At 41.3% G+C, this 13059-nt stretch overlaps 2 protein-coding genes across 2 annotated transcripts; both read left to right on the forward strand.

Moving 5' to 3' along the window:
* The first annotated feature begins 545 nt into the window (after positions 1 to 545).
* LOC122200834 (olfactory receptor 51Q1) lies at positions 546 to 1505 on the forward strand. The gene has a single exon (XM_042906600.1). The coding sequence runs from the start codon at positions 558 to 560 to the stop codon at positions 1503 to 1505; it is 948 nt and encodes a 315-aa protein (XP_042762534.1). The 5' UTR covers positions 546 to 557.
* Positions 1506 to 7318: 5813 nt separating this feature from the next.
* On the forward strand, positions 7319 to 8293 carry LOC122200752 (olfactory receptor 51Q1-like). Its single transcript, XM_042906475.1, has one exon. The coding sequence runs from the start codon at positions 7319 to 7321 to the stop codon at positions 8291 to 8293; it is 975 nt and encodes a 324-aa protein (XP_042762409.1).
* The last annotated feature ends 4766 nt before the right edge of the window (positions 8294 to 13059 follow it).

Genomic DNA, 13059 nt, shown 5'->3' on the forward strand with positions numbered 1-13059 from the left:
ATATATATATATATATATATATATGCACAATGGAATACTATTCAGTGATCAAAAAGAATGAAATCTTGCCATCTGCAACAAGGTGGATGAAACTGGAGTGTATAAGTCAGTCAGAGAAAGACAAATACCATATGACTTCACTCATATGTAGAATTTAAGAAATAAAACAGATGAACATAAGGGAATGGAAGGAAAAGGAGATAAAAACAGAGTGGGGGCAAACCATAAAAGATTCTACAGTATTGAGAACAAACTGAGGGTTTCTGGGGGGGAGGAATACGGGAGGATGGGCTAAATGGGTGATGAGCATTAAGGAGGGCACTTGTTGGGATGAGCACTGGGTGTTATACATAAGAGATGAATCAATGGGTTCTACTCCTGAAACTGATACTACACTGTATATCAGCTAACTTGAATTTAAATAAATAAATTTTAAAAACAGGAATTCCAGACACATCTTTAGATGTAAGATTTAAAAATATTCATTCTATGGTAGTAGCACACTGATTAAATTCTTATTGTGGAACACACAGATTTGGGTTTTGCATTCAAGAAGCATGCCTGAAGTGACTAATACCACACAAGGCTCCTTCTATTTCATCCTCACTGGCATCCCTGGATTTGAGGCCTCCCACATCTGGATCTCCATCCCCTTCTGCTGCCTCTACACCATCTCCATCATGGGTAACACCACCATTCTCACGGTCATCCGCAAGGAGCCATCCCTCCACCAGCCCATGTACCTATTTCTCTCCATGCTGGCCCTGACCGACCTGGGCCTCACCCTCACCACCCTGCCCACAGTCATGCAGCTCCTCTGGTTCAACGTTCATGAGATCAGCTTTGAAGCGTGTTTTGCCCAGTTCTTCTTCCTCCATGGATTCTCCTTCATGGAATCTTCTGTGTTGTTGGCCATGTCCTTTGATCGCTATGTGGCCATCTGCTGCCCTCTGCATTATGCCTCCATCCTCACCGGTGAAGTCATTGGCAAGATCGGCTTAGCCATCATTTGCCGCTGTGTCCTGGCTGTTCTCCCCTCCCTTTTCCTACTCAAGCGCCTGCCCTTCTGCCGCTCCCACCTTCTCTCTCACTCCTATTGCCTCCACCAGGATATGATCCGCCTCGTCTGTGCTGATATCCGGGTCAATAGCTGGTATGGATTTGCTCTTGTTTTGCTCATTATTGTGATGGACCCTTTGCTCATTGTGCTCTCCTACACACTCATCCTGAAGAGTATCTTGGGCACAGCCTCCTGGACTGAGCGGTTCCGAGCCCTCAATAACTGTCTATCCCACGTGCTGGCTGTTCTGGTCCTTTATGTTCCCATGGTTGGAGTATCCATGACTCATCGATTTGCCAAGCATGCCTCTCCACTGGTCCACGTTATCATGGCCAATATCTACCTGTTGGCACCGCCTGTGATGAACCCCATCATTTACAGTGTCAAGACTAAGCAGATCCGCCAGGGAATCTTCAATCTACTCTTCCAGAGGAAAGTGTACTAATGAGTGGAATTTAGGTTTACTGGAGGAATTTTATTTAATAATAAGGAGTCAAGAGCAGGTACTACTGCCATCAAAAGTGTAAGTACCACAGATGGGTAAAAGAATAAGTATTGTATAAGCTTCTGCTGTAAATAAATAGAAATCATACTTCCTTGACTGGAAGTTAAAAAACCTACGGTTTTTTTCCTAAAGTCTTTTACCCTACATTACACTTCACTAACCATATGACTTTGAGAAAAAGAATATTTAAAAATATAATTTAAAGAGTGCCTGGGTGGCTCAGTCAAACAAGTGTCAGACATCAGCTCAGGTCATGATCTCGTGGTTCACAAGTTCGAGCACTATGTCTGGGCTGACAGCTCAGAGCCTAGAGCCTGCTTCAGATTCTGTGTCTCCTCTTGATCTGCCCTCTCTCCTGCTAGTTCCCTTTCTTTCCCTCTCTCTCTCTCTCAAAAAAATACAAAATAAAGTAAAATTTATTTATTTATTTATTTTTTCAATATATGAAATTTATTGTCAAATTGGTTTCCATACAACACCCAGTGCTCATCCCAAAAGGTGCCCTCCTCAATACCCATCACCCACCCTCCCCTCCCTCCCACCCCCCATCAACCCTCAGTTTGTTCTCAGTTTTTAAGAGTCTCTTATGCTTTGGCTCTCTCCCACTCTAACCTCTTTTTTTTTTTTCCTTCCCCTCCCCCATGGGTTTCTGTTAAGTTTCTCAGATTAAATTTAAAAAGAAAAGCCATTGCGAAGATCAGTGGCAAATATCAAAAGCCAAACTGGAGAAGGAACCTTGGTTTTTTGCTTTGCTTTGTTTTGTTTTTTCAACTTAAATATTTTTTTTCTAATCACTTAGAAATTTTTTTTATATTTAGATATTTTCAATATGAAATTTAATGTCAAATTGGTTTCGATACAACACCCAGTGCTCATCCCAACAGGTGCCCTCCTCAATACCCATCACCCACCCTCCCCTCCCTCCCACCCCCCATCAACCCTCTGATTGTTCTCAGTTTTTAAGAGTCTTTTATGTTTGGCTCCCTCCCTCTCTAACTTTTTTTTTTCCTTCCCCTCCCCCATGGTCTTCTGTTGAGTTTCAGTGCACTCTGCACTGAAAGTCAGTTCAGGGGTTTAAGAAACTGTTGAACTGACTTTTGATGCAGAGTGCACTCAAACTCAATGGTGGAATCACGATTCAGAGAGACAGAAACTACTGCTCCAAGAAGATAATAGATGCAGGCAGGACAAACAACAAATCTCTGCAGATAAGCATAACAAGAGTTTGAATGTTAAGAGTGTGAATGCATAGCAACAACAGAGATTTGTTCATAACTAGATGTTTTCATCTTAGCTGGCTCAAATCTTGCTCCTACTGGGTTGGGTACCTTTGATTTATCATCATGACTTGCTAATAAATGAGCTGAGAAAGTTTAACTCTTTGGAATCGCAGGTTCTTCATTTGTAAAGTGTGCATAATTATACCTCCATAAACTCATTTTAAGGAATATTAAATAGAAAACACCTGTAAACTGCCTGAGGTTTGCAGGAATACCTTTGATAAAGGAACATGAAGGAGTTTTCTCAGTAAAACTGTAAACAGTATCAGTAAAGGGTAAGGAACCAGGGCTGTGATAAGGACATCTCAATGTAAATAAAGAAACACTACATTTTGTGTGCTGATTGTTCTTAACGTACGTTATTCTATGCTATTTTCAACTATTAACCACATGTGTGTATACACAGAAGGGGTGTGGCCACGTCACTACCTCTCCTGGTAGATCTAAGGTATGTCCTGTGCTTTAAATCCCTCCTCTCACCTCTCAGACAGTCAACACAATTGTGACACATTGTCCTCAGTACCAGAAACAATTGAAGAATAGAGAGAATTCAGTCTCAAAACTGCATATAGATTTATAATCTTTTAGGAAAACCTTAACCTCTTAAAGACTCTGTAATAAATTCTTAAATATGTATCTTACTAACTATTAGGTATGCCTCAACTACTGTTCTTACGTTCGGTGGATTGTCATCAGTAGCCTGGGGCCCAGTTTTCGCACCATATTTAAGCAAGATACCAGTGAGTTGAATCTGGTTTTAGAGTACAACTCACTTCTGATGTGCCCCACATCAGTTGTCAAAGGGCTACACTCTCATCTTTGCTCAAGTTGGGGGATCACATTCAATAACTCCCCCTGACTTACCTTTAAGACTAGCTTATTAGAAAAGATGTCTTTGCCTTAAAATGTCATTTACTTTTATTTGGGAATCAAAGAACAAATACACTAGAATAACAACAATCATCTGCTGCTGAGGACAACCTGCTTCGGTACCTGCAGAAGAGCATTCAAAACATACATGACACATTTCCCGTGGCTCTAACTTTCCTTTATCCAAAGGGAGATAATCATAACAGGCTTAGACAAACAACAACAACAACAAAACACTCAGCACAAAATCTGCCTAACCCTCATTACTTCAGCATTGCTCTTGGTGCTATTATCATCATTATTGTTATTAATGGAGTCGGAAAGCAACCATGGATAACTGGATCATTCAAGTCATGGAATTAAATCATGACACCAGCCCCAGGAGAAAGATACATTATATAAATGTAAAAGTTAGGTTTTTTAGGCTCAAAGTAGTAAGTGAAATGCCCGTCGTCACACACTTGTCAAGGGGCACAATATTCAGGAATCTCTCTGAACCCCTTGTTTCCTCCCTTTTCTCTTATTTTTCTCCAGCCATTTTAGTGACTCTCATGGCATCAATTACCTCTAATGTACACAAAACTTCAAATCTATATCCACCAGTTAAAATTCTCTTGTTCTCCAGGATCTTTAGAGATGACCGAACTGTCATCTCTATCAATATGGCTTAGCATCACCTCAAACTCAGTATGTCTAAAACTATACTAATTACCTACCACTCTCTGTACTAGTGAGGGTACATCGCCACCACCCTGGACACACACACACACACACACTGCACACATTTGCATTCAGGCAGCATTCCATAACTCTGTGCCAACTTCCTACAGGCTCTTAGCACTGAACCACACAAGTAAGCAAATTGCTATTTAAATCACATTATAACTCAAATTTTAAAGTATCATCTTTGGAAAACAAATGTGGTCACAGAATATTTATTATTTTATTGATCATGATACGTAGAGGACTTATATGCCTACTTATACACACACACACACACACACACACACACACACACATTTGGTCCTTTTTGTTTTTTTATCCTTACCTATAAGGCATAATAACATATTTTTAGCATAAGATTGTAGTTTCATTTTTTTACATTTATTTTTCATTTTGAGAGAGAGAGACAGACAGAGACAGACGGAGAGAGCACAAATAGGGGAGGGACAAAGAGAGAAGGGGAGACAAAATCCCTTGCAGGCTCCATGCTGTCTGTGCAGAACCCTGATGTCGGGTTCATTTCTGGGAACCATGAGATCATGACCTGAGTAGAAATCTAGAGTTGGATGCCTAACGGATTGAGCTACCCAGGCATCCCAAATTGTTATTCTCATTTAAAATGCTTTCCTTATTATTCTGTCCAGATTTCCTTACCATTCTGTCCAGAAGTGAATTATATGACTTAAAGCATGATATTTATTTATTTATTTACTTATTTATTTATTTATTTATTTATTTATTTATTTATTTATTTTATTTACAGCATGTGTGCACAGCATGCATGAGCCATATGGGGGCAGAGAAATAGGGAGAGAGAGAGAGAATCCAAGCAGGCTCCATACTGTCAGTGCAGAGCCCCATGCCAGGATGGATCTGTGGAACCGCCAAACACAAGATCCTGTGACATGAGCCAAGATCAAGACTCAGAGGCTCAACCGACTGAGCCACCCAGTTGCCCCTGAACAGTCACCCCTGAAGTGGCGATGGTAGTCATATTGTGTTCCAGAACCTGAACATGTTCCACTTCCATCAGGAAAGCACGAAGATTTCTGCATGGTTATGCCCTTATCTGCACAGCACGTTATCATAAAAAGAGCTCTGACTATTTTGAAAGGTTAAAAACACTGATTCTATGATCTCATGTTTACATCCTGTCTTGTAAAGCATATTGTAATATGCTTGTTGGTAGCCGTGTTTCTCCTTTTGTTGTGAACTTTGTCATTGTCTTTCCTGGTAACCTATTGTGGTATTAGTGTTGATAAATATTAATACTTTTCATTTTTCTGTATTTAATATCAATTCCTTCTATGGTAGGGTTTTTAAACATGTTTTTAGAAGTTTTTAAATTTCATTATTTTCTGTTACAAAGACTTAATTTTTTGCGCTCACATCCACTCATCTTTTCCTTTGTCATTTTTGACCACTTCTGCTGAGGATAGAGTCCTCTGCAATGAGCTACGTAAATGCTTACATGGTTTTCTCTATTTTTCTTGTTACTGATTGACTTTTATAACTTAATCTATTTGAAATTTAGTTTCATGTGATAGTGAAGTGAGTCACCAAATGACCAATAAGGGACTAATCTTCTTTCCTATTTCAGTTTGAAATGGCTTTCACCATTCACTTATTTTATAAACATAATAGAAAAACTTATCTGTTTTTCCAGACATTCACTGCCAGGTGAATGCTCCTTGAAAGTGGTGGACAAAATTCCTTTGACCGGCAGCTCTCTGGCCCCTGCCAAAATCTCTGCCCCAGCCTCTAATGCTGATAGAAGGAAGCTTCTCATGCATGTAGTTTCCAATCTAATTCAACAAGCCACAAGAACAATACTTCAGCGTGGTGTCTTCACCTGGGGCTCTATGAGGGGACCATGGGCACAGAGACCCTTGTGGACAAAGCTGACTTCTTGGCATCCCAGTGGAACCCCAGGTCTCAAGATGCGTCTTCGTGTACTCCTGAGGGGACCTGCCACACATCCTTACATTCCAGCCCAGAGATTTGCAGGACCTTATAACAGAGCTACTCTGTGAGACAAACAGAGAAAGCAGAAGCTGCAGATAGTGATGTGGGCACCACCACACAGGAGAAATCACAAGTAACACTGTCTCGGTGCTCAGGCAAAAAAGGAGGGGTGATGGCTATTGCTAAGGGTGGAAAAGAACTATTGTAGGTAATTGCCTTAGAGGAGTGCCTGCCATAGACTGTGGCTGTCCTCATCTGGGCTCTCCCCTCTCTCCTCTCCTGTGCACGCTGCCCTTGGCTTCCAGGTATATTTGGATACTGCATCAAGAAAAGCCTAGTTACAGATGACATCAAGTAATGAGAAAAAGAAGGCAGGTGAGAAATGAAGGCTGATCAAGAAGAATAATGATCTTAGTATATGATAAAGTAAATGACAGAGAAAGACTTGGTGATTCCTTTAGAACAGGTGAAACAGGTGAGGATACTGTTAGAATAGTCAAAGGCAAATTCGAAAGGAAACACCGGATAATAAAGAGAAGGACCTGATTTTAGCCATGACATTTGTGTGTACGAGTTCATTTTCAGTCGCTGTGAGAACAGTGCTGATGATATGACTGGATGACAGGCAGATTCTAGGGCACTGAGAACTCAAAGGGAGTGGGGAAAACAGAATCGGTAAAAAATAAACGAGGAGGTGGCCCATGATTTCATTTGTGTTGCGTTATTGAGGGAATCTGAGTGGTGTGGAAGCAAACTATCCAGAGACAGGCTGAGGAACAGTAACAGTGGAGCTCTTGAATCTGTCCTTACCTAACACTCAACAACTGTGAACCTTTGTTTGAATAGAGTTTAGATCAAATGAGGTAAAGACAAAGATTATTTCTCCTATTTCTGATTCTCTTTGAGCAAAGCAACATGAAGCTACCTTCATCGGTCATGTCCAAGGTGACTAATAGCACCCAAGCACCCTTCTACTTCATCCTCACCGGCATCCCTGGATTTGAGGCCTCTCACATCTGGATCTCCATCCCCTTCTGCTGCCTCTACACCATCTCCATCATGGGTAACACCACCATTCTCACGGTCATCCGCAAGGAGCCATCCCTCCACCAGCCCATGTACCTATTTCTCTCCATGCTGGCCCTGACCGACCTGGGCCTCACCCTCACCACCCTGCCCACAGTCATGCAGCTCCTCTGGTTCAATGCTGATGAGATCGGCTTTGAAGCGTGTTTTGCACAGTTATTTTTCATTCATACATTCTCCTTTATGGAATCTTCTGTGTTGTTGGCCATGTCCTTTGATCGCTATGTGGCCATCTGCCGCCCTCTGCATTATGCCTCCATCCTCACCAGTGAAGTCATTGGCAAGATCGGCTTAGCCATCATTTGCCGCTGTGTCCTGGCTGTTCTCCCCTGCCTTTTCCTACTCAAGCGCCTGCCCTTCTGCCGCTCCCACCTTCTCTCTCACTCCTATTGCCTCCACCAGGATATGATCCGCCTCGTCTGTGCTGACATCCGGGTCAATAGCTGGTATGGATTTGCTCTTGTTTTGCTCATTATTGTGATGGACCCTTTGCTCATTGTGCTCTCCTACACACTCATCCTGAAGAGTATCTTGGGCACAGCCTCCTGGACTGAGCGGTTCCGAGCCCTCAATAACTGTCTATCCCACGTGCTGGCTGTTCTGGTCCTTTATGTTCCCATGGTTGGAGTATCCATGACTCATCGATTTGCCAAGCATGCCTCTCCACTGGTCCACGTTATCATGGCCAATATCTACCTGTTGGCACCGCCTGTGATGAACCCCATCATTTACAGTGTCAAGACTAAGCAGATCCGTCAGGGAATTATCTGCCTCCTTTCCCAAAGAGATATGTGCTTAAGATGAAAGAACGAATTTGTTAAATTACTCAGGAATTAGAGTCACAGGCTTATGGGGAGGGTATGGTCAGAATGAGAAATGATGACTTTACAGCAATATGCCATCCTGTGTTAAGGCCGTATGACATTGTCTTGTCTTTTTGCAAATTTTTGTTTTGGAGAACCTAGCAGCACATATCCTACCTAAAAGAGATGTAGATCTGAATTGATAAGATTCTAGCACATTTACTTGCCAGTGGAGTGGGCTTCATTAATTGAGTTAAGATGTAAATTTCATCCTCCTTTCTGGATATACTTCTCTCCCATGGGCTTGGTTACTTACATTTGAAGGAATCCCTTCGCTGTTGCCTCCGCCACCCATTGCTAAGGCAGCTCCACTCAGGCATCCAGGTAGACTCTAGCTCCACTGCCCTGGTTCACCCTACTTCATAGACACGCCCCAACTTTCTCCCGAAAAAGTAAAAAATAAAAAAGTGGTAAATCTTCCCGAGAGGATGGATGCAAATCAAGATGCTCAGCTATTCAGATTTATTTAATCAACATGATTTCAGCAGGTCAAATGAACACATGCAGAAGATTGGGGTGGAATGGTTAGGTCTCCCACAGTTAGAATAACGCTCTCACCTTATGACAGGTCCTTTAGTATTTAGAATTAAAACTTCAAGTAAGTCTACAGATAGTATTTGGGGGAGTAGGAACTCATTTTTCTGACCAGAGAAGACTGTGTTTTTAAAAATTTAATGTCCTTAACGTGGCTCAAACTGTCAGGGGAAAGTTCCCTTTGGCGAATCCTGTACTGGAAAAGGTTCCAAGAGAAAGAATATGGCCTACTTGATCATTATTTTGTGGAAACCAGGTTGGCTCTCTCAGAAATATCAGCTATCACTGTAGTCACAGAAAGGCAGCTATAACTGTGGTCACAGCTTCTGATTACTGAACCCATAGTGCAGGTGGCCAGTATGAGGACTGTCTTAGATTTGAATCAACATAGGCAGGGCTTCAATAGGAGTGTAGTGGGGAGGGTAGGATTAGGAAGCAAAAGGCAGAGAGCAAGTGGGGGAAGGATGTCTTTCTCCACCGATATCCTTCCCCCCTCCCCCGCCTTATTTTCCCACTTTCTTTACCAGAACCTAGAAGTTAGCATGTTTCTCCAGAGGACCAAAGATCAGCTGGCGTAGGGAAATAAATTGTAAAATGGGTGCCATGTGCAATCTCAGAACAGGGGAAATTAGGACCAGGAAATCCAAATGTTAAAAAAAAAAAAGTCAAAGAAATTGGTAGGAATATCGATCAAAGAAGACTTTTCTTTCAGTGGACAGTTACAGGCTTGAGAATTTCCCAAAACATCATGAGGGGAGAAAGAGTCTTGGGATTATGCCTGGTTTTGAAGAGGATCACATGACACCTTTAATAATATCTCTTTTTTTCATTAATAATTGTGTGACATTTTGACCATCTTATGAAACTCTCTGAATCCATTTTTTGGATTTCTAAAACTGGGCTAATAATATCCAGCTCAAAAGGCTGAGAATTTCCAATGAAACGTGGTATGTAGAAGACATGGGCTTGTATCACCAAGGTGCTAGGTTTATAGGAATTGTTTTCTCCATCTCCCTTCCAAAAAGTTACACTCTGGATTGTGAATGGGAACATCTATGGAAGCATCTGTGTTCTCAACTCCATGAGAATAAGAATCAGGGGGGTTAAATGATAATTGTCCACATGCACAGATGCTACCATTTCCCTCTCAAGACTTTCCCAGGTGGGAGGGTGGGTTTTTGAGGTGGAGGCGACAGAACAAAATTCAATTCAGGACAGTGAGATCTGTCAGTGTCATGGGCTGAATTGCTGAATTGTGTCCCCTGAAAATTCATATTTAGAAATCCTAAGTCCCCGTATCTTAGCATGTGACTGTAAAGATAGGGTCTTCAAAGAGGAAATTAAATTAAAATGAGATTAGGATGGGTTTTAGTGCAATATGGCTGGTGTCCTGAAAAGAAGAGGCAAGTAAGACACACATCAGCACAAGCATGGTGGGAAGGCGATGGGATGACAGAGGGAGAAGATTGCCATCTACAAGCCAGGGGAGACAGGCCTCAAAGGAAACCAGTATGGTGAGAAATTGTGCAAGGCCTCCAGAGTCGTGAGAAAGTAAGTTTCTGTTGTTTCAGCCACCAAGTCTGTGGCACTTTGTTACAGTTGCCCTAATCAACTATTCCTACCTGTGGCCTGTATTTCTAGAACTATAAAATTAAGGTCAACTGTAGAAGATAGTAGAGATATTTCGGTTATAAAGAGACATGCATTTGGAAACACAAAGAGAAATTCTTGGGCAAAATAAGTGTTTCCATGACCAGTGAATGGTCTGGCTGACTGTCTGGGTTATAAAATGTAGGCTAAGTAATGGAAGACAAGGCATGCATTGACTCCCAGCCAGGTTTATGTTGCTTGTGTCTCTGCATGATGTCTTTGCAGTGGCTGTTGAGAATTATCTCTGCCTTTTAAGTAATCTCTTAATGAGAGCTCTCTATCAACTGAATTTTATGGCCGCCTATGTCCAGAACCTCAGACAACAGCCAATATTTAACTGGAACCAAAAAAAGATTAAATGAAGAATTCTGCTCCTATTCTTTGTTCAGGCTTTCTGTTTCCTGTCCCTAGACAAAACTGTTATTTGTGTGTGTGCATATATGTATGTGTATGGTCTTCATGACTTAAGAAATCACATGATATGTTTAAGAATTCAAAATAGATTTGCTTTCTGAAAAATTTTTTTGGCTAATGTTAAATGTTTCTGCATAAGTTACTCACTGCCTAGGATCTAAACAACTATACGAGTCCCATTGGGATACAGAAGTGTGTATTTCATAAAATTCAGAAGATGGTATTCTTGACCCTTTTTGTATATAAATTTCATATAAATGAAATTATCCAGAGTAGTCTTTTGTGCCTGGCTGCTTTTGCTCCCCATGTTTTTGAGGTTCATTCATGTCTCTCTGTGTAGGATAGTTTGTTCCCTTTTATTGCTGAGTGATATTTCATCATATGGATATCCACAATTTTGCATATCCATTCACCTGCTGGTGGGCATTTGGCTTGTTTCATATTAGGGCTATTCCGAAAAAGCAATGCTGTGTACTTTTTATGTGAATACATGCTTTTACTTCTCCTGTGTAAATATCTAGCTGTGCCTGCCATGTCGTTTGCCAAAGCACTCACGCTATTTTATATTTCCGCCAGCAATACGTGACATCTTTGCTAACACTTAACACTGTCAGTCACTTAAATGTTAGTCATGCTAGGTTGTTAAGTACTATCTCACTGTGGTTTTAACTGCATTGTATTTTATCATATTGTAAAATGTCTTCCTATACCCTGTATACAAGTCCTTTATGAGATATACGTACTGTAAATATCATCCCCCTGTCATTGGTTTGCTTTTTCATTTTCTTAATAACGTGTTTTGAAGAGCAGAGTTTCCAAAGTTCAGATGAATTGCATGCCTGTTAAACCTAATACAAAATTTGGGCTTGCATTTTGCATATACTTTTAAAAATAAAACTTTTTATTTCAAGATAATTGTAGATGTGTATGCAGTTGTAAGAAATAACCAGTCACCTTGACTTTACAGAAGCTGTCATTAGTGGACATGTAATCTAGTAATTCATGGCAAAAAGGTCACCACAATGGGATGAGCCGGATGAAGTCCAGAAGAATAGTTTATGATGAGGAAAACGTTTGCATTGTAATTGGAGGCCTGGAAGTAAGAGAAACTGAAAACATGAGACCACTTACTGATCAACTAACCCAGCCCTGTCAATCCACTCTACACAAAGACCTGTGTCCCTTAGGAAGTGTGAGAATGGTCCTTCTCGTTTGACTAAAGGTTTCTGGGAAACCCTAGAGAGCCATAGGCAGATAAAGGGGAACAATGAGCCCCATGCTGACAGGGCTGAAAGAGGTGGAAGGTCAAGGAATAGACCCATCATGGGGTGCCTGGGCTCAGTCGGTCAGACTCTTGACTTCAGCACAGGTCATGATCTCAGGGTTCGTGAAAGTGAGCCCGACATCAGGCTCTGCACTGATGCATAGAGCCCACTTGGGATTCTCCCTATCTCTCCCTCTCTCTCTGCCCCTCCCCCACTCACATGGACACACATTCTCTCTCTCTCAAAATAAACAAACATTTATATATATTCCCATCACATGGCATGCTGAGGTTACTGAAGGCTAAGGGGAAGGGAGAAAAGAAAAACAGGAATAACCAGGTACAGTACCCCAGACCTACTAAACCCTAAAAATAGGGTCTGAGATTCTACTAGAGAGAATTTGGGTCTTTTGCTAGGAGTCTTAGGATCTAAAACCTGGGCATTATGAGATTGTCCCTATTTTACTTTATGCCTAAAATGAGGGAATTTAATCAACTGTTCCTCAATCTCAGAGTCTCTTAGTACATAAATTTTTAGGGTGGAAGGCCATTAGATGGTGGTACAGAGAGTCTGATTCCTTCCATGACAGGAAGGAAGCTACTTTATAAGCTCCCATACAATTTATTGTTTAAACAATGACATTTTGGGGGAGGGAAAGGGAGTGCTACTGATAATGATGCTGAGGAAAGTAAGTGTAAACCATGATTATCTGGGGCAAACCAGAAAATATGCTCACCTTACTCAAAAGCATGTTCCTAGGATGATCTCTCTTGCTTGGGGTGTATTCTTAATCCTTGCCTAACTTATCAAAAGCAGTAATTTGTTTCACCTCAATCCAAACATG

The sequence above is a fragment of the Panthera leo genome, chromosome D1 (genome assembly GCF_018350215.1).
Source record: "Panthera leo isolate Ple1 chromosome D1, P.leo_Ple1_pat1.1, whole genome shotgun sequence".
NCBI classification, from domain to species: Eukaryota; Metazoa; Chordata; class Mammalia; order Carnivora; family Felidae; genus Panthera; species Panthera leo.

What these genes read in the sequence shown, in the direction of transcription:
- LOC122200834 (XM_042906600.1), top strand. Translation starts at nt 558, where the DNA reads ATGCCTGAAGTGACTAATACCACACAAGGCTCCTTCTATTTCATCCTC.
- LOC122200752 (XM_042906475.1), top strand. Translation starts at nt 7,319, where the DNA reads ATGAAGCTACCTTCATCGGTCATGTCCAAGGTGACTAATAGCACCCAA.